We start from the raw sequence: 22,113 nt of genomic DNA on the forward strand, positions 1-22,113 counted from the left end.
GTAAGAAGAAATGTCTTATTCTCAAGGAATGCAAAACAAAGAGCAGCTCAGTAGCAGCTAATATTTACTGAACTCTTAGGAAGTGTTTTCCTAACCCCTTCACTTGTGTGATTTCATTTCATCTTTTCAACACAGTCTGATGACCTGAGATTCTGAGGAACACATGAACTAGCAGTGACTGGGTGGAATGTATATTGTATCTTAAGACACTGAATAGTTTTCCCTTATGTCATTCCTTTAGTGATAAAAATCGGAATGGAATCCCCCCCCCACCTTAACTACAGTTTTCTTCAAAGAGGGCAAGCTTAGGGAGTGTTCCACGAAAACCATGCCAGAGCACACCTGAGGACTCTCACCCACCTGAGCAGGTAAAGCCATCTCCAGTGAACCCTTCAGAGCAGGCACATCGGTAGGAGCCCGGGGTATTTACACACTGAGCATTGATGCTACACTGGTGGGTTCCGTTAGAACATTCGTCCAGATCTGCATGCCAAGAGAAGAGAGTGATCAAGTTCAAAAACAAAAATGGGACATTAAAACACACAGACAGATTTTCATTTGTCTTAATTTAAGTGTATAGTGGACAGATAGGATTTGTTTCAGTTTACATGAAGGTCACAATTCTAATTCTCTAGGATCTCAGACCCACAATCCAAAATGTTAGCTCTATAAACAGGGGCTATAATGATTAACAAAAATATTTGTGAGATATCTAATAAGCTAGAATTTTAATGGTTAAAAGCTAAACTGGTGCTAGATTTCCTTTTGAATCCTACCGGGCACAGATGTGATCACTGGTTCCTTTATCCTGAAAAAAGTGTCAAAGTCTAAATTCAGGAACCGAATTTCAAAGCAGAAAAATTAGCAAAGAATTTTCAAGCTCCTTGAACAGATGAGGAAACTAAGATCGAATTCTTGATCTCACAGGGTCTAGTCTAGTAAAAATGAAACATGCTAAACACAGAAATACTGATTATGTCAAACATGTTGTATGTCCCATGGAAAAAAGGGAATAAAATGGGCCTCTTGTTCGGTCTGTAGGAACAAGGAAGGTCCCACTGGGGAGGGAGTTCTCAGTGAACTTCACACTGGAATGATGAGTCAGCCTGTTGCCTGGAAGCAAGGAAAGGTATTCCTTCCCGAGGGAATAGCATATTTAGAGATGCTAAGGCAGAAAAGATCTCAATGTGATAAAAGACACCAAGGGAGCCAGAGTGATAAAATAGAACGTAGGAGCTGGGGCTGATGAAAGCTGAAGCTGGAGAGCTATGGGAGGAGACTACAGGATCTTGTAAACCACAGGAAGGAAGCTACATTTTATCCTCAATTTGAGGATTCAGATGACAATTGTAAAGAGATCAAATTCATGGGTTGAGATCTCTCCGGCTGCTATGCAGAGAATGGATTATGGGACCAACAAGGCAATAAGAAGACTATGAGGATGTTCCTTTTGCCTCCAACAGAGAGAGGAAGGGACAGAGAGAGATGGGAGGAGGGAGAATGGCTGAGATTAGAGCAGAGGGATGGAGATGGAAAGAAGAGAATGAATTTGGATGATGTTTTGGAGTAAAAGTACCTGGACACAGTCAAATCTTTTGCATTTTGCAATAGTTGGCCAGAGTGATGGATGGACGAGCACAAAAAAGGAAGGCTAGAAAAGAGGAAACCAGTAGCCCATAGGGCCAGAAAATAGGAATGGGGATATGGCTGAAAAAAAAAAGAAAAGAAAAGAAAAGAAGATAAAAGAAAAGAAAAGAAAAAAAACCTATGAGATTAATGATAACAATGATGGCTCGACCAGAAGCGGGTAGCTAGTGAACTGAATGATGCCATCAGAGAACATTACTTAGCAAAGTTATTTGGAAAGTATGATCATTTATATTCATAGTCAGCTCCTACACATTAGGCAACTATAAAACACCTGAATGGCCAAGAGAGTATATTTCAATTAAGTGATGTTATTGTTAACAGATCTTAAGGCTCTCTTCTTCAATGCCTTCTGCTGGCTTATAAGCTTTTAGTGAGTAATCCTAGGGAAGTCAGTTGAGCTTGTTTTATTTTCTGTTTTAAGTTGACCTGGATAATTCTAACCAGTTGGAACAGGGCTTTGTTGGTAAAGAATGCACAACAGTGAGCATAGGAAGCAGCGCTATGTGGGGCAGTGAGGGGAAGAACCAGGCCCCCACCTTCTAGCTAGAAAAGACTTAGGAGACCCCAGCTCAGCAACTTGAAAGCCTGCAGAATGGCACCTGCCCTTCTAGTCTCCTCTGTCCCAATCAGACCTCCTGGAATCCAGCAAAACCTTTTGCTTTCTCTGGAAGAATTCTATTTTCTACTAAGAAGCTGGTACTGACCAGGTATAGACTCAGATTATCTGATAAAACCTTTCCATTTCCTTCATGTGTTTCACTGGGTTCTAAGTCTCACTGATTGCTGTATGAAAAGACTGGAAAAATACATAAGTCATTTTTCATCATAATTCTGTTTGGATTTCTGGCTACACATCAAATAATTTTTACTGAACAACAACACATTAAAAAGCAGATGCCAAGGCATACTGCTGTGATGTGATAATTTATGCCAAGGTTAAAGGAAACTCTTAGGCAGGAATTACCTTGCAACTAAAGACAGTCTTTAATTTTCAAGAGAATAAATGAAAGGCAAGACCGTGTTCCTATTCAAGTACGTGGGTTAACCACTGTGCAAAGAAAAGCCTCCAAGAATTTTGTGTCCTAGCAAAGGCTGTTCATGTTTGCAAACTCACCAATGCATTTGATGCCATTTCCAACCCAGCCTTCTCTGCAGCTGCACTTGAAGCTTCCCGGGACGTTGAGACAGGAGGCATGCATGTCACAGTTGTGGGCACCAATTTCACACTCGTCAACATCTGAGAAGCCACAGTTAATATGATGAAAATTAAATATAAAGCTCATTAATTCTACTTCCAAGTATAATTCTGCACAGGTAAAATTTTAAAGTAAACATGGAAATACCTAAATTGGTATGGAAAAAAAACACTAACATCATTTTTAATTTTGTAGGCGCCCACAAGATTTGGAAGTTCATGATCCAAGTCAAACAAGCCTTTCCCTACTAGAGGAAACTGCCAGTCACTTTCTGGTAGAAGAGAGAGACTCCCCCAAGGGAGATACGTGTGTCTGTCCCCATTCCCCTCTCTGCCTGGGCCCAGAAAAAACTCCATGTGGAAGGCATGATTATAAGATGTCAAAAGAAATTGCATTTCCAAAGTAAGACCCTCCTATTCTTTCCTATTAATATTTATTACATGTTTTTCATAAAGATTAAAATAAACCTGACTTAAAATAAGTAATAATTCTTGTCATTTTTAGAATGGATACAGTATAGGTATAAAGTTTTTGAAAACTATCATTTTAGTGTGTATTCAGCTTTTATTTGAGAATATGTAAAAATACCCACTGGAAATTATACCTGGAAAATGAGAAGCTTTCACCACATAAACACACATCTATACATACACACAGATATATACACATTATATATGCATATGCACATGTATGTATATATGTATAGTTCATATATGTACATAAGAACTATGAAGCTTTGGCTCACCAGAGCTTCCCAGAATAGAAAGAATAATCTTCTCCACCCAGTTCAATGATTACACATCATAGATGCTGCAATCCTATGTTCACACACATGCATGTACACGCATGCGTGCATACACATGCCCACAGAGCGACTGGCTTTGCATCAACCTTCCTAGCGGTGAACATGCAGAGCACCCCTTCTTCCTCACCCGCCTGTCTCTGAAGGTGTCAGGTTAAGCACCAGGCTGAGGTCCAAGCCACCCACAACCTGTCTTGAGCAAAATGGTAATGATGGCTTTAAACTGAACAATGAGGAAGACGTGGTCCAAAGCGCTCACCTTGGGACTTCCCCGCCTGTTTTATGCAAAAGCTCACAACTTATTTAACAGAGAAAGGTAACAAGAGACAAAGTAGATGGGGTGAGCAAAGTGGAGAGATAAAAGAGAGGGTCAACTGGGGCCGAGGCAAGAGAGGGCAAAAGCAAAGAGAGAAGAGGAAAAAAGAGGGGAAAAGATGGGGGAGAGGAAGTCAAAGGATCTAAACAGAAGTCTGCACTAATTCCGCCCAGTTAGAAGAGCTGCAAAAACAAGCCACAAGCGGAATGGCTCCGGGTCTGTGGTGCTCTCTCCTTGTGTCTCCTGTGTGGGCAGTGGGCCTCCTAAGAAAGAGAGCAGTGCGAAGAGCAGCCACTACTCGGCAAACACAAGGAACCGGACGGCAGGGCCCTGCCCCCAGTCTGCAGGCGGATAGCAGCCAGCTCTGTGGCAGGGTGGCTGAAGCACTATGCCACCAGAGAGGGGACAAACCCCGCACACATGCCTTGGGGCATGTGCTCATCACATGGTCACCCCTGGTGTGGGTCACGGTCTCATAGGTGCAAAGGACCCCGTGATGTTGAAGGCTGACCTCTGAAATAAGAGAAGCCAGAGAACAGGGGGCCCTAGTGTGGGACCTACCTGTGCATCCTGTGGTCCCCTTCTTCACGGAATAACCCAGCTGACAGTGGCAGATGAAGGATCCCTTGGTGTTCTCACATTCCCCAAACATGCAGATGTTTGAATTTAAGTCACACTCATTCACATCTAGAAAATTTATTTTCAATAGTTTGGTTAATACTTGTTCATCCTAGGAATGTGAAAGCTCTCTTTTAAACTGAAGAGCATAACATTGAAATACACAGATAAAAGTTAAAACATAATCTATTTGCAAGACATAGTATGATTTTCTAGAATTATGTTCAAATAATTCTTCTGTTTCAGCTTTCCCACCCTGTAATACAGTGGCTTAAATTTTTAAAGTAACTGAAAAAGCCTCTTTCTCTTATGTTTAAATGTATGTGCACTTGTGTGTGTGCAGACAGATGCGTAACATTTATCCTGTCTTTATGGCACCCACCAATGCACGTTTTCATGTCCATTGAAGCCATGAAGCCATCATAACACAGACAGCGATATTCCCCAGGAATGTTGGTACACTGGCCGCCATCACAGATGTCAGGATTATTTTCACATTCGTCAATATCTGATGACAGAAGATTAGCATTAAGTAAGAATGACACTGGCTTTGAGTAAGCTCAAATACTGCGTTTCCCGTCCAGGCCCACTCTAGATATCTAGAGCGAGCTCTGTGAGGTACCGGCAGTGAGCTATGCATGGTTCACCCCCCCCCCAGTCCATTCTGTACCTGCGCACGACCTCCCGTCGGGCATCAGGGCATAGCCCTCGCTGCAGCTGCATTCATAGCTACCTTCTGAGTTCGTGCACCGCGTGTCGCAGCCTCCATTCATGATCATACACTCGTCGATATCTGTGAAAACAACATGTGACCCATTACTTGTCAGGTCTACTTCCTTCAAAAAAAAAAAAAAAACAATAGTGAGATTTTCTTCTCTTTAAACAGATAATGCTTAAAATGGCTTTGGATTTCTCTCCCCACTAATGCATTGGTTTATCTTTCTACCACTGATCTTTCTTAGCTCTTTCTACTTCCTTTCAGATAGCATTCTATCAGACGTGTAGCCCCAGAAGCCCAAGATTACAGAACTCATAAATGCAGTAATTACAAGTTTAGGATGTTTTCCATGATAAAACCAGAGACTCCTCTGCAAAACCAAGGACAATGGCATCCTACAGCTCTGCCCCATTATGAGATTTTTGTTTCGGACAAAGGACTTCCACTGGCTTCATTACAGTAAGTTCAGTGCCAGGAGCTGTCCTAGACTCATTTTTAGAAATGCAAGTTGTAGATCCCTCTGGTGGACGCTCACCCGTACAGCCTTGCCGGTCTGGCGTGGCCTGGTACCCGGGATTACAGGAGCACTGATAGGTTCCAATCATGTTCACACATTTTCCATTTCTACAGAGATTGTCACTCAGGGAGCATTCATTTATATCTATAAAAAGATACATAACGTTAATGTCTTGGCAGTAACCACATCACTTAAAGCACCAAGAAATGTTGCATGCCACTGCTGGTCCCCACAGTGGTTTGCATACTTTGCAAGGAAGGAAGATGATCTCCTGGGATGTTCAAAGAAAACACTGCTATCTGTATTTCTATCTAAGATGGTACTGTCCAGGAGAACTCTGTACACTGATGGGACTATTCCATATCTCTGCTATCTAATACATAGCTGCCACTGAGCACTGGAAGCATGAACCAAATGATGAAGCAATCGAAATTTAAAAACATTTTTTAAACTTAATTTTAATTTTTTTAAGTCCTCTCTTTGCCCAACATGGGGCTCAAACTCACAAACCCAAAATCAAGAGTCACATGGTTTACCAACTCAGTCAGCCAGGTGCCCCAGGAATTAAATTTTTAATGTTACCGAATTTTAATTAAATTTAAGTAGCCACATGTGGGTCGTGAACACGAGACCATGCACATGTAGCACATGCCAAAAATAAGACTTACTAATATTTAATATATAAATTTACACTGGCAGGCTCACCTGGTCTTTATTAGATGGTCAATAGTTGCCTGCATAATGTGGAGGATCCTGAGGGAAGATGGCTGGTTCCCCAAGTCACAGGGCCTGATACCAGGGCCTGCATTGTTTATGTGTCTCCATCTTACAGTGTTTAGTGGGCCTCGATAGGTGAATCTGGAACACCTAAAACTAACTAACCCTTATAAGATAGGCAGGTGCCTTATAAAAACTTCTGCAAAGGTCTGTGGAATCAAGTAGTGCTATTAATGCAATTATAAGAGAACAGCGAGAAAATAGGGGCATACAACCTACTTGTGAGACACAATGTAAGGTAAATACAGTAACACTATAATCAGGTAAAATAAGACCTTCATCTCAAAGTCTCAAAATTACCAATAAGACTATGTGACATGTGGATTTATATCTATGATCATTAAATTTGCAAAAATATGCATCTTCTATAATATACCTGTAAGGGGTACTTTTTTTTTCAAATATAGGATCCATGAAAACTAACAAAATAAACTCAAGTTAGAAACAGTTCTCTGATTCACTGCATCACAAAGATGAACAAATATTCTGTAATCACCTCTATGAAAAAGTTTTAGTACCCCTTTTAAAGTGAAATAAAAATATTTAGGGGTGCCTGGGTGGCTCAGTCAGTTAAGCATTTGCCTTTAGCTCAGGTTATGATCCCAGGGTCCTGGGGTCCAGCCCCATGTCCAGCTCCCTGTTTCATGGGGAGTCTGCTTCTGCTTCTGCTTCTGCCTTTGCCCCTCCCCACTGCTCATGCTCTCTCTTTGGCTTTTTCAAATAAATAAAATCTTTAAGAAAAAATCTTTAAGACTTTTTCAATTTACCTTTTAAAAATGTCTGTTTAGTGTAGGATTTAAGATTCACCTAATATATTAGCAGAATATAAATAGGGTTTATGAATAAATACATGTCTAATGGAAAGGTGTTCTCAAAGTCTCTTTTGAATGGAGGGGGTGTGCCATCTGCTCTGTTTTAAACCGTTTTATTTGCTGACACTTGCAAGAAAGATTTTCTGTGAAGAAAATGTTTCCTGGCTACATCAAGGTTTTAAAACCAATATGCTCGCGCCCACAAATCCCAGAGGCCTCCGTATACATATGAAAAGCAGTGGGATGGAATGCTCCAAGACCAGCAAGACCAGCTGGTGTTCTCCCCTCAATCCTGCCACTCTCACCCCTCAGCTCTGCCAGCAAAGAGACCAGGATTTTTCTGTGACAGGAGGGTGAGGAGGTAGCTCACATGTTCACACACACAGGAGCAGATCCCGTGTTGACAGACATAGGAGTGTAGAACAGACTCTACTGAATGAATGGTGGGTAGCTGCACAGGTGAACGCACAGGTGAGCCATCAAGGGAGCAGCCCTTCCACCAACAGCTTTCCCATTCCATTCTCTGTGGAGGAAGGAACTCCATGGCTTGCCAAAGGGCCCACCACGAGCACGCTTGCTGTCAAACAGTGGGTAGCCAGGACAATGTCAGCTTCGAGTGTGTCACCGAGGCATTCTCTAAGGACACAACCTGAATACAAATAAAGGGGTTCTAAATTTCCAACTTTTAACTAGCTAGATTGCACATGCCAAAAACAACCAGTTTGTTAAAATTGACCACTGATCTCTATGATATTCACCAGGTGAGCTGGGTGGGTTCATGTGCTGAGGAGACAAACTCACCCACACAGTCCTCACGTGACGGTGACAGCTCGTGTCCCAATGGACAGTCACACTGAAAGCTGCCCTCAGTGTTCACACAGGTGCCACCCCTACAAAGGAGAGGGTTACGTTCACATTCGTCAATGTCTGAAAGGTAAAAACGTGAGATCAATTAAAGAACTCTGTGGGAAAAATATTCACATATACAGCATGCGGGAAAAATTATGCTGTGAGGGAAGTGGGACTCAAATGTAACAGACAAGTTTCAGAGGAGATAGGTTAATGGTCTCCTCACTTTTTCTACTACTAGTAAATAAATGGTAAGTTTTTTTCTTAAAGACAGCGAGTTGCCAGGGAATTGACTTGTATGAAACAAGCAGATTCACAAGAGATAAAAAATAAACAATATTAGTTTCACATCACACTTAAAGTCCAGACACCAGACACTGCTATCTATTTTCACTAATCATAGTAAAAGACTGGTCACCTTTTATGTCCCCTTTGGCGAATCCTGGAAGTCACTAAATATGGACCAAAAGGCAGGCAGTACCAAGAGTTTGTAGTAACACACAAATAAATATCATGGAATTTGCATGGCTGAATATAAATTTGGGGTCACCACACAAGGTCATGCATGTTAAGTACCCTTCTGGGTAGTCTGTGTTGATTTTAGATTCTGTGGACAAACAGAACCCAGTCTTGCTGTCTCACTGGCACGAAGGCACCAAGAGGTTGGAGCTGCCCAAGAGTAATCTAGGAGATTTTCTGTCTGATAGTGACATCCATTCTCTTGCTCACCACAGTGCCTGGCGAATCATTCAGCTAACAGCTTGGAGACAAGCCACGGTCAAGCTCTCTGGTTGGAGACTGGGTAGGAAGACCTGAAGCACACTTACCCATGCAGTTCTTCATCATCATGAACCCACTTTCGTAGCCTTCGAAGCACTCACACTCAAAGCTGCCTGGCGTGTTGACACAGATGCCACTTCCACAGAGGTCAGGAGAAATCCTGCACTCATCAATGTCTAATTCATAAGGTTGAAAAGAAATAAAAAAAATAGCATGAGCAGAGCAGGTACTGAAGAACAGTGAGGCAGGTGTGGCCTCCCTGGAAAAGGTGCAGCCCTCGAGAGGTGCTGGAGAGGTCAGTGGCGAGCAGCAGGAAGCTTTATGAGCCGGAGATCAGCTCCAGGCGGATGGGGCCTTAGGCACATTCTTTTCCCCAACTGCCAAAACTGTCATGGCCAACGGGCAGGCTGTGCATTTGCCTTTAAGAATTCTGGAATTGTGGATATCTCTTTGTGGCTTAGAAGTGGTAACAGAGGGATGAAGAGAGCAACTGCGGCATGAGCCGGACAGGGCAGGTGGTTAGGTGTGGAAGCAGCAGGCACATGGAATGAAGTCCTGTCACCAAGTGAGAGCGCGGTGACTGTCTCCAGCAGCCCACGCCCAGCGTGGGGGAGTCTGCTGGGGCCGCTGTCCCCTTGAGCAGGGGAGGCTGCTGACCAGCACAGCCAGCCAGCCTCAGGGGCAGACACAGCCCCCCAGCTTTAGGCTAGACAGCGTACCTATATAACTGGGACATGCAACATGCTCCGGGGGATGTTCTTCTGTCATGTTCAGATGTGGAAACAATACTCCCTTATTCTCAAAATAAAAATAAAGAAAAATGATGTGTTTGTTACTTTTTACATACTATGGAAAATAAGAATCTTCATTGGTAGCATTTACATTATCAAAACCAAAATTTTCTGAGAAACATCCCATGCTTATAAATGAGGTTTTTTTTTAATGGAGAAGTCATGTCTATAAAATATAATTAAGAAAACATGATGGGGCACTTGGGTGGCTCAGTGGGTTAAGCCTCTGCCTTCGGCTCAGGTCATGATCTCAGGGTCCTGAGATCGGGTCCTGCATTGGGCTCTCTGCTCAGCGGGGAGCCTGCTTCCTCCTCTCTCTGCCTGCCTCTCTGCCTACTTGTGATCTCTCTTTGTCAAATAAATAAATAAAGTCTTTAAAAAAATGACATACTTATTATTTTGGTCACAGGAGGAAGGAATGCCTTTGCTGGCATTTCTTTATTTTAATTCCAAAGTTCTTCCATCACAGGGTTTATCAGTGGGTAACTTGTACATGCTCTCCTGGGCATCTCAGTCTTTGAACGTCCAACACTTTCTCCCGGCATCTGGTCTTTATTTATTTCCCTAATTACAGGCAATACTGAAGATAGGCTTTTACACAAAATTCTTACCACCATTCACTGATTCAGTTAGGCAGCTAACAATATGCATATTGATTCTCTTACTTGTTGTCTATCAGTATCTAGAAACTGGTAGTTAGAGCATTTGAAGAACAAAGAATAAACTCATTGGCAGAGTATTGACACACTCTAGTTGATGTGATGTGCTGGGAGATGCACAGTGTGGAGTGTGGACTCTGGAAGCAGACACCTAGGTAGAAGTCCTAGTTCTACCACCTACTGGGTGAAGAGGCTTAGGAAAATCATTTCATTTCTGTGTGCCTCAATTTCCACATCAATAAAATGGGGGAGTATAGTAAAACCCACTTGCTAGGATTAAGCAAGTCAGTATTCATCAAGCGCTAAGAAGAGTGCCTGTCTCATACAAACTGCTGTCTCCATAGCAATGGTTTTCTGCTAAAAACTGGTATTTTGGGAGGAGGTGGCTTTGAACTGGTCCTTGAAGCTTGTATAGAAATTCTAACTTTAGGCGCCACTGGGTTACAAAGCTGGTTGAGTGACCAACTCTTGGTTTCAGCTCTGGTCATGATCTTAGGGATTTGAGATCAAGCCCCACGCTGAGCCCCAAGCTCAGTGAGGAGTCTGATGAAGTTTCTCTCTCCCTCTGCCCCTCCCCGGGCTCGCACTCTCTCTCCCTCTAAAATACATAAATAAATTAAAAAAAAATTCTAACTTTAAAGAAGCAGAATGAATAGAAAGACAAGAGATAGAATACACAGGGGAAGACAAATAATACATTTCAGAGAACAGTACATTGCAGATTGGCCGGATTGCAGAGGTTGATAGTGCAAGGACAGGGAGGATGGGTGTGATCAGTGAGGATGCCAAAAGAAGATGGGCTTTAAATATGGTGAAGAAAGGCAGCCAACGGTATCCAACCGTGATTTCACATTATACACAGCAACACTGCAGCATGACCAACAAACGTCTCTCTTACACAATTAAAGAAGGAGGGTTTTAAAAAAAAATAAAAAAGCAAAAAAAATAAAGAAGGTGGGTTTCAGAGTCATTAAGTAACATGGCTAATTTCCTATCAAAAACAGGAAGTGGAGTCAGAACTGAAAGAATCCTGCCTTCACCCAGGTTTCAAACTGTGAGTCACTGAGAGTTGCTTTGTGGGAAGTAACACGTGGTGGTTGGTGAACATGAAGGATCAGAATGGATGATCAATGGGATGGAAGACACTGGAAGAGTCTGCTATGCTGTGAATACTGCCATGAGTTGTCCAATTCCCCCTTCAGGAAGAAAGGACTTACTACCCTTTCCCCCACTGCTGTTGGGGAGTTTGGGGGCACAAAGACCTGAGGTGTAAACTATCTTGAAGAAGTGCCTCAGTGAAGAGGACCCTTCCTCAGCACTCAACACCCCCTCTCTGGGCAGATGTATCCAAAGACTGACCATGCAGGTCCATAAACACCTAGTCTTATTGCCCTAAGACAGTTCTGCTGGGCCATCCTAGATCCAGAGCTCCCAGTGGGGTGGGCTGAGAACCATGATGGGACTGACGGCTGCCCAGCTGCCCCTTTTGCCCCCTTCTGCTAGTAAACCTTCTGCAGGCTAATCTCTGCTGGGAGTCTATTTCCTGAGGAGCAAAGCCAGTACCTGAGATAGCCCTGAAGAAAGAGTTTAGTACTTAAAACAGCTACTGCGATGGAGACTACACATAACTTCTTCCTTGTGCAGGAGAGGGAGAGATCAAAACAGTCTGAGGCCTCGATCCTGAGTGAAATGATGCTACTGCTACAGACAAGGAAGTCATTAGGCAGAGGAAGGGTGGATATGGGACAAAGTGGGGTTAAAGTGAAGAGCTGCAAGTGTGGCACTCGGGCAGAGGCTAGGACAGAACTCTCACTGAGGAGTCCACTCAGCAGATCCCACCTGTGAAGGCACAGAGGCGTGGGCAGCTATGAGAGGCAGAGGACTCTGGAAATGCCAAGAGCAAGAAGAATCTGTGGAGATGAGAGAAAAAAACACTGTTGGCACAGAAGGATGAAAGAGACAGGGAAGTCCCATGGAGGCCAAGAGAGAAGAAAATTAAGGAGGGGATGTAGCCAGCACAGAGGTCTTGGAGGTTAAGAGAAAGGCCTTTTTACGACTTGACAAAGGTGTTCTGTGACAGGACATTTATGTGCCTGAACGAGGGAGGGCAAAAGTCAAAATTACATGGGAGTACAAAGCAAATGGCTCTTCAGGAGAGCAAGGTGAGAGATAAAAGCAGGGAAACAGGGTGGCAGCATGAGAGAGAAGATGGCAGAGAAAAAGTGTGAACTTGTTTTCAGGTCCGGGGAAAGCAATGGGAAAGGGAGGGAAGTACTGTAGAGAGAGAAGGGAGCCTACTGACAAGGGCTGGAGAGGAGCAGCAAGGGGGAGGGCACGTGGAGTGGAAAACCATGGAAGATGACATCCCATTGCCAGAGGGAGGGGCGTGTGGGAAGGGATCTGGCCATGAGAGTGGATGTCAGGAAAGAAAAGCGGCAGGGAGCAGGGGGTCTGAGAGAGGGTGCTGCTCAGAAGAGGTCTAGAGGTGGAGCAGAGAGTCAGTCAGGAAGGTAAGGGGCGAGTAGTATTGCTGAGCAGCCTCGAGTCCAGCTGAAGGCAAAGGTGTGAGATGCAGATAGAGTCTAGCAGGAAAGCCACGTGGGGGCTGAGGAGCTGGGGCAGCAGGGGAGGTGGACAGTCTGAAATGCTCTGGTGATGGTCTAGGCGGACGGCAACATGGGGACTCCAGTACCCTCCGCAATAGGAAGTGAGGAAGGAGTCAGAAGCACATTTGAGTGGAGATCAGCACGGGTAAGGGCAAGAGGGAAGGAAAATGTTCAAGGAAGAGATGACTAGAGTTGTGAAAATAAGATCTTGGAGATATATTTCAAGTGTCTGGAATAATTTATTTCATGTCGTAGAAAAATGTGGACTTCCTATCTTTTCAAACTAAAGGGAACAGGTATGGTCAGGGATATATGGATGGTGACTAGAGCATAATTAAGAAAACTCTTCACAGTTTAGGAAAATAAGTTACAACTGCTCTATTAAAAACTTTGTAATTCTTAAGAGATACTATAAAGCATTTATACAATGAATAGTTGCTCTAGTGTAGTCATCATTTTGGAAATCCTATTTTTCTGTGGTTCCTTTGGTAGAACAGACAGCATTTTCATGCTGTTGGTGCAGCTCTCACAAGAGCTGGTTTGGAGAAGTGATTTAAGAGCAGGGGGAAATAAACCTAAAAAGTCAAACCTGGACTTTTTCTAAGGCAGTACTTTCCAACAGAGCAAAGGAAGGGAGCCAGAGTTGGCCAAATCCAGCCGGAGAGCAGTCTCACCTGTGCAGTTTCTTTCCTCTGTGTCCAGAGCAAAGCCACTGTTGCAACGGCACTTGAAGCTGCCAATTGTATTTCTGCACTTGCCGTAAGTACACATCCCAGGAAAAGCTTTGCATTCATTGATATCTGAAAGCAGAACAAAGCAGGAACAGAGAGCCGGTTGATCTAAACATGTGGGTTCCTCAGTGAAAGCTGCAAATCTATCATGATGGCAAATAATGTTCCCAAGTCCAAACAGGGCCCTCAACACTGCCAGTGATCACACGGATGCCCCAGAGAAAGTTCCACATGTGAAAAAGAGTCTGCATTTTTTAGCGAAGGGTTCTGATATCTTTCCTTCTGACCATTCGTTTGGTAAGGGTTGGGGGGATAGGGAGCTTTTTGCTACATCAGGGCTCCATCTGGTCAGGCTGCACTAAGGGAAGCAGAGGTACAGTGTGTGAGGATGTAGGGAAAGTGAGATCAGTGGTGTGTTTTACATCTTTACTTCAGAACCAGCCTATGTAGGTGATTTATATTCCTGGGCCCTAAGGCTGGCCATAAACCATGTTTAACAAAAAAAAAATGAAGTGGCAAATTATATGCGTAAAGCAAAACCAAATCTGAGAGAAAGTGGCAGGTAAGCATTTGGGCAGAGAGGTCGACGCAACCTTGAGAGTTACCTTTGTAAAATGGCCGCCCGGTAAGAACGTCCCCTCTGTTAGCAAAGCCCGGCCCCCGGGGGCACAGGGTCTCGTACTCCTTGGTGCCAGGTTTGGGGCATTCCTCACACTCCGTGCCCCAAGCTGCCCCAACTGCACAGCAGCAGGCATCCATGCGAAACTTTCCAGGAACAGGATGGACACATTCATCTTCATCCCACTTCAAGTAACACTGCTCCATGCGGATGTCTACATGGCAAGTGAAAGCACAGTTTGAGAGGAAGGTGTTACACTCACTGACCATTCATATACTGAGTTTCCGCTTGGCACCAGGGATGATGCCGAGCTCTGGAGATATAATAGGTAAGAGGCCGAGTCCCTGACCTCCTGGAATGGACTCCATAATGACACTCTCTTAAAGCGAGCAAAGATGGGTTCCTAGGTATTACTTTATTCTCACAAGATGCCTTCAGGAAGGAAAGGTTCATTTGTGACCAGACTCCTTCATATCATCATCCATCATCCCTTTTTGCTCACTTCAGAAAGAATAAGATTATTTTAGTGACAGATTCTTCTTGATCACTGAATTACTTAAAGTGGCTTGTGACCAGTTCTGTCCTGTCCCAGTCAGAAGCAGTAAATAAACAACTGTAATCTATCTGCCAACTTGGGACAACTATTAGAACAGGTTTACAAATGAAAAAAAAAAAAAAATTTTGCATTTGAAGTTATTTAGGGGGACCTGGGTGGCTCAGTTGGTTGAGTGACTGCCTTCAGCTCAGGTCATGATCCCAGAGTCCTGGGATCGAGTCCCGAATAGGGCTCCCAGGTCTGTGGGGAGTCTGCTTCTCCCTCTGACCTTCTCCCCTCTCATGCTTTCTCTCACTCACTCTCTCTCTCCAATGGATAAATTAAAAAAAAAAAAAATCTTACAAAGTTATTTTTTTTTTCCTGTCAAATTTACCTTTGGCATCAAGGCTTTTGTCCTGCATTATGTAAATCTGCCCTAGTCAGGGGACAACTTATTTGCTTAAATGTCACATTTTCCCTTCAATCTTGAAACATACCAGGATCTTAGAAGACCGACAAGACTCACAAGATAGGATAAATTAGCATGATCTGTAAATAACACATCTGTTAGTCAGCAGAGCTATTGGTCCAACTACAGTCAAACACTTTGCTATATGGATAATGAGATAAAAAAAGGTTTTCTTTAATCAAATGTTTTATTTGATGAAAGCCTTTCAAGATATTACATCTTTTCCTAAACCTGACAGTTATTTAACAGAGTTATTTATTTGTTTATATTTCCATTATGGAAATATAATGTGTTTACTACTTTAGTTTCTGTCAATTATGATTCTTTCAAGTGCTCAAGCTAAGGAAGCACCATCTTGAGCAATCTCCTTTAGCTTACAGTCATGTCCACTTCCAAGGATGGTAATTAAAAAGTCCTATTTTTTAAATAATTTTTTAATAAACATATAATGTATTATTAGCCCCAGGGGTACAGGTCTGTGAATCGCCACGTTTACACACTTCACAGCACTCAGCATAGCACATACCCTCCCCAATGTCCATAACCCCACCACCCTTTCCCTACCCGCCTCCCCCAGCAACCCTCAGTTTGTTTTATGAGATTAAGAGTCTCTTATGGTTTGTCTCCCTCCCGATCCCATCTTGTTTCACTTAATCTTTTCCTACCTCCCAAGCCTCCCACGTTGCATCTCCACTTCCTCATATCAGGGAGATCATATGATAGTTGTCTTTCTCTGATTGACTTATTTCGCTAAGCACAATACCCTCTAGTTCCATCCACGTCGTCGCAAATGGCAAGATTTCATTTCTTTTGACGGCTGCATAGTATTCCATTGTGTATATATACACCACATCTTCTTTATCCATTCATTTGTTGATGGACATCTAGGTTCTTTCCATAGCTTGGCTATTGTGGACATTGCTGCTATAAACATTTGGGTGCACGTGCCCCTTCAGATCACCACATTTGTATCTTTAGGGCAAATACCTCGTAGTGCAATTGCTGGGTCATAGGGTAGCTCTATTTTCAACTATAAAGTCCTATTTTTTTTTTAGATTATTTATTTATTTATTTGACAGAGATCACAAGTAGGCAGAGAGGCAGGCAGAGAGAAGGAGAGAAGCAGAGAAGGCTCTCTGCTGATGCGGGGCCCGATCCCAGGACCCTGGGATCATGACCTGAGCCGAAGGCAGAGGCTTAACCCGCTGAGCCACCCAGGAGCCCCAAAAGTCCTATTTTTAAAGAAAGAAATCACTGTGGTAAATCTTCATTCTGGTTTGGTAGACTGAACAAAGGTATCCACAGTAGGTGATTCTGCCTATGTATCTGCACCAACACCAGCCCCCAAATCATGCTCCCTACCAGCATGAGGTATGGCAGTAATCCTGGGAGCCTCGTGACCTTAAGGCACCCAGTGGCCCTTCCCAGTCACAGCCAACTCTATCCAACACCATCAGGAAGTAAGGATCTTAACAAGATATACAAGTTTCATTTAGGTATCCTGAGAAATATGGACTAAGTCAAACTATTTCTGAGGTCACTGATGTAATTTGTTCAAGAAGCGAGATTAGCTAAAAACAAAACAAAACAAAACACCCCCTAAATCACTTGAACTTATTGTGTAAAGAGTCAGGAGAACCTGACAGAGTAATCCTGTGTCTTTGCTACACAGACCCATGTCCATATTTGCCTCAGGAATTAAAACCCTGCACACTGGCTACATATGGCCTGGGAATGTTTTTACTGACTTGGGCAGAAATTAAAGTATGTGTTTGAAAACCTCTGGAAAGTTCATGTGCTATAGAGTTTGCTGTGGTCCTCACTATGCCTTAATACCACTGCCCTCATTTACATTACCTGCCTGGCCTCGGAAAGTATTTGAATTTGGACCCCTGATCTAGATCAGTTTCTATCAAAGCAGTCTGTCTCTACTCTCTTCTCAGGATATTTTACATATTCAAATGTCAGTCTCTTCTTGTAACTTCCTCACATCCCAGCCACAATTCTTTTTTGTACCATAATTCAAGTAGTGACAAAAACATTTAACCAAAGTACCTGCATGAAGACTCTAATACATCCTTTTAGAACATTATAAAAGGTGTGATTTTGAGTGATATTTTTTGGAATTTATTTTGTTGAGTAATAATTTACAATCACTGATATATCTTCACATATAATATCCTTTTGCTACAGAAGGCAATTTGATATTATTAGTCATTGGACCATACTGAAGATATTATTTGGCATCTTCAAAAGATACTTTACTTTTTTCTAACCTTTTTGGATAATTTAACAATAAAAATCTGAAAAAAGTTTTATTATTAGATTTTGGAATTTATCATTTCTTTTTTTCTTCCTGTTTTTTTTTTTTTAATTTAAATTCAATTAGCCAACATACAGTACATCATTAGTTTTTAATGTAGAATTCAATGATTCATTAGTTGGGTATAACACCCCAGTGCTCATCACATCACATACCCTCCTTAATGCCCATGTCCCAGATATTATAATTCCTAACCAATTCTACATGACTTTATAGCCATACCTTGTATCCTAATTTAAATACACTATTTAAAATTAGCTTAAAATGAAATTCATGTTAACTATAATGACTCTGGACAGTGTTGCAAATATTTTGTACTATTAATTTTAAAAATCACCAATACATGTGGGGCATCAGGGTGGCTCAGTCAGTTAAGCGTTTGCCTTCTGCTCAGATTGTGATCAAAGAGTCTTAGGATGGAGCCCCACGTGGGGCTCCCTGCTCGCCTGGAAGCCTGTTTCTCCTTCTCTCTCTGCCCCTCCCCACTACTCATGCTCGCTCTAATAAATAAGTAAAAGATTTTTTAAAAAATAAAATCACCAATACATTTAAATACCTTAAAGATCTTTGAATATAACATGGTCGTTACTCACGTTTTGTCTACAAGCTTAAATTTCAAATACAAACCTATATAAAGTTATTTCACAAACTAAAACTTACTGTTCCAGAGCATATTGGAAAAAAATCCCTTAAATAAATAAAACATTACTTAGATACAATATAGAATTAAGAAAAGTTTATTTTTCAGTCATGAAACTCATATTCAGTTAAGCATGAGCCTGAAAATGATAAAGTCAAAAATAAAAGTCTTTTATTTTTATGTATTTATTTGAAGTAATCTCTACACCCAACAACGGGACTCCAACTCATGACCTTGAGATCAAGTCACATGCTCCAAGAGCTGAGAAAGCCAGGCACCACCCAAGTATGCATCTGCATATTAATGATGTTGAAAGAAAGCTTCCACATTTTAGATCTTTACAAAATAACACATTAAAAAAACTTAATTAAAACTCTAAGGTGGTAAAGGAATGGCTAGGATCAAGCAATGTTTTCAAAGAGACACAACAAAAACCTTGCCTATGACCTTCCCCACTGTCTTATCTAAAAGTGCAGCTGTAATGAACTGATAAATGTTGACTCCAAACACTAGTCTTCAATTCTTCTTTTATGTTCAAAATATACATAGTTCTCTTATTCCATTGACCAGTGTGAATGACTGAAACTGCTTAAAATATCTGATTAAAGAAACTAAATTTTGAGATAGTTTTTGAGCAGTACCAACTTTCTATATTATAAGAATCCATGTCATTTAAAGACATTCACTTTAAAAAATATCCTCTAGTGATGCCCCCCACCAAATATCTCATTTAAAGCCAGTTTTCCAGCTATCGACCCAATGATTTTGAAGTTTGAGGTGAATGCCCAAGAAATAAGAAAAATCCATCCCTGGTTTTAGGCATAAAATACATAAAGACATGAATCTTACCCAAACACACACGGCCAGTTCCATCCAATGTGAGGCCTTCGGGACACTCACAATGAAAAGATCCTTTGCTATTGACACAGCGTCCATTTGGACAAACGCCAGGAAATACCTCACACTCATTAACGTCTGCAGGGAAATCAAGCAAGCAGAGGGATAAAGATGTTAGAAATAGAAAAAGCAAGTGGAGTCTTCCCCTATAGCATATTCAATCTGTAATACAATGTGGACTATTACTTGAGTTGAACAGAAATATTCCACAACACAACCACCGGGTTTCCTGGGTACCAGCTGTGAAAATTACCACAGCTTTGCCCGTCCATAAAACTGCCCAGACATGCTGCTTTCCCAGCTGTTTTGTGCCTTTATGCCTAATGATATCCCTGTAAAAAATTACGCAACAGCATAAAAAAAGGAGAAAGGGGGAACTCTAAGCTGTTTTCTGAGAGTATTATTCTAAAGCATTTGTTGATTCCTTTCAGTATTTTTACTGCAATTTAAGGCTTTTAAAAATGATAAATATCTCTAAAGTGAATGTTCATTTTCTTACTGCTCTAAAGACTTACGGTATCATCCAAGTATACACTTACCTTCACAAGAAACACCTTTAATCCTGGCAAACCCTCTTGGGCAAGCTGTATCTGTGAGAACAACAGACACGTTTTTACTTCATTGTAAGAGAAAATATAATGGTTTTAAGTTCAAGGAACAGTATAATGGAATCTAAGTTGAAATGAATAGAAACCATGAGCTGGAATCTTAGAGGCCAAGGACTCCAGGTGCCCTCCATTCAATTCAGGGTGGCATATGACACACTGTGCTAATTCTGGGCAGGGTTGACCTACATGGAGATTCTCAAAGTTTTTCTTACAATTCATTTTTGCTTTCATGCTGTCAGCTGAATTACAAGAAAGCAAGAAAAAAGGCTTAAAGGAAAGAGACATCACATTCTGTTTAGACATTTGCAAACAAGAACGCTGGAGGGTATTGACAATCACCTAGCAGCTAAATACCAGAAATTCCCTTTCTTGTTGAAAATGCTCAAAAGGTCTGCTTATAGAAAAAGGATAAACTAGATACATATTTCATCAAGTGAATAGATTTCACCAGAGAAGATATTCTAGGGAGGGTAATGATCTTATGGTCATCCTCTCTATGGGAATACATAGGGAAACAGGTGCCCGCCTAGCTGAAGAATCAGCTTTCCAATGAGAAGCCCAGCAGGAGTTCTGGGGCAGGCCCATACCTAGTTCACACCGTTCGCAGGGGCTTCCCCAGGCAGCTCCGAGTGTGGCGCAGCATTCCGACTTCAGAGTGGCTCCATTAATGTTCACCTCACAGCGGTTGTCCTGGATGTTGAGCCAACACGTTCCTTTCAGGCTGTCTGAAAAGGAGCAGGAAGGGATGGGAAGCTCTCATCTCTGAAGATAATATAATTCACTCATATAAAACAAAGGCAATTCTTACAGTATTTAACTAAAGCATTATTTTTAAAATGTTTTAATGTATATTCTTTGAGCAAATTTACGTGTACATGTATTTTAAATATAGCATATTACATACACATAAATCAAATAATTAATTATACCATGTACATCTCACAGGATATGACAACTAATACAGCTACATCTACAGATACTCTGTGAGTGGCACTGTTGTCCAAGATTTTACACTGGTATTTACAACCAGCGTAATTACCATGACAAGTGAATTACCATGACAAGATGATTACTTGTAGTAAAAATGCATAAAAAAGGAGAAAGGTTGATCTTTTATAATAAGATTGATCTTTTATGATAAATGCTTTGATACTTAAGATTTTACCAAAAAAATTCCTTAAATCATTCCCTTTTCTTATAGTCCCCCACCAAACATATAGCACATTATTTATGTCCTATTACAGAGAAACCATTATTTCTCTAACTGAAGATAATTGTTTGATGAATAATTTACCAAAAAATCAACAAGATGAAGAAAAGAAACATCGCCTATAAAACCACCACTAAGACACACCAGGGCTAGTGAGTGACAGATTTTCTTTTAGGTATTTGCCTTTACATAATATATGTGTAATATTGTCTCTAGTTCAAAAAGGAATACATGCTTATGGTGAACTACATGAAAAAATAGGAGATTTAATATAAAAAGGATGTATATCCAACCACCTTGCGCTCCGTGCTCTTACATTTTAGCTGTGTGCACATCACACATAAGTGAGGCTCTCCCTTCTGTGACTGCTGAGCAGCAGATTTCAGAATGGTCATGAGGAATGCAGTCCCAGTGGGCAGGGCCAGGACAATTCAGGTAAAAGAAATCATACCCTAAGTTCTCCTTGCAGTACTGTGGTTCCCAGTTTGGGGTGCACAAAATTACCGAGGTTCTAATTAAAATGCTGGGTTCCCAAGTGCCCAGGTGTGCGGCCCAGGAGCCTACATTTGACAAACTCCTCAGGTGACTGCTATGCAGCCTGTCTGTACAAGAGTTTGACAACAATTTAGCAACATAATGTGGCTCACAGCCTTGGAGAACAATAAAGAAAAAGTATATTCCTATAGTATTTACCTTAAAATTCATTTAATAATATGGGTAAAGTTTCAGTGCCAAATTCAACAGTAAAAATAAAGCATGGTGGGAAACAGAGAAAGAAAATTACAGTGAAACTGGCAGTGCCGGGAAGGAAGAAGCTGTGGTTTCTGATTCCTTACCGGACACAAGCAGGTAGGAGGAAGTCTCCTGCAGCCTGAGGCCTTGGGACAGAGGTCAGAATAAAATAACTGCATCCTTGACTAGATACAAAAAAGGACAGGGCAAAGTTGTGGAGAAGAGCTGGACGTTCACTTTGCTTTCTTCTGCTTTGAG

The 22,113-nt window shown here is 41.7% G+C and overlaps 1 protein-coding gene across 1 annotated transcript in view; it reads right to left on the reverse strand.

The window, feature by feature from the left end:
• The window catches only part of FBN2 (fibrillin 2), a 247,610-nt gene that overhangs the window by 59,754 nt on the left and 165,743 nt on the right, over positions 1 to 22,113 (reverse strand). The window contains exons 21-33 of the mRNA XM_032851970.1: positions 20,501 to 20,638; positions 19,845 to 19,895; positions 19,258 to 19,383; positions 14,428 to 14,655; positions 13,766 to 13,891; positions 9,083 to 9,211; positions 8,208 to 8,333; positions 5,836 to 5,961; positions 5,253 to 5,375; positions 4,965 to 5,090; positions 4,526 to 4,651; positions 2,765 to 2,887; positions 361 to 483 (exon numbers count right to left, since the gene is read on the reverse strand). Coding sequence (XP_032707861.1) covers positions 361 to 483; positions 2,765 to 2,887; positions 4,526 to 4,651; positions 4,965 to 5,090; positions 5,253 to 5,375; positions 5,836 to 5,961; positions 8,208 to 8,333; positions 9,083 to 9,211; positions 13,766 to 13,891; positions 14,428 to 14,655; positions 19,258 to 19,383; positions 19,845 to 19,895; positions 20,501 to 20,638 — 1,671 coding nt within the window. The remainder of the gene's footprint in view (positions 1 to 360; positions 484 to 2,764; positions 2,888 to 4,525; positions 4,652 to 4,964; positions 5,091 to 5,252; positions 5,376 to 5,835; positions 5,962 to 8,207; positions 8,334 to 9,082; positions 9,212 to 13,765; positions 13,892 to 14,427; positions 14,656 to 19,257; positions 19,384 to 19,844; positions 19,896 to 20,500; positions 20,639 to 22,113) is intronic.

This window comes from Lontra canadensis, unplaced genomic scaffold (genome assembly GCF_010015895.1).
Source record: "Lontra canadensis isolate GAN:19392208 unplaced genomic scaffold, GSC_riverotter_1.0 scaffold5, whole genome shotgun sequence".
Lineage (NCBI taxonomy): Eukaryota > Metazoa > Chordata > Mammalia > Carnivora > Mustelidae > Lontra > Lontra canadensis.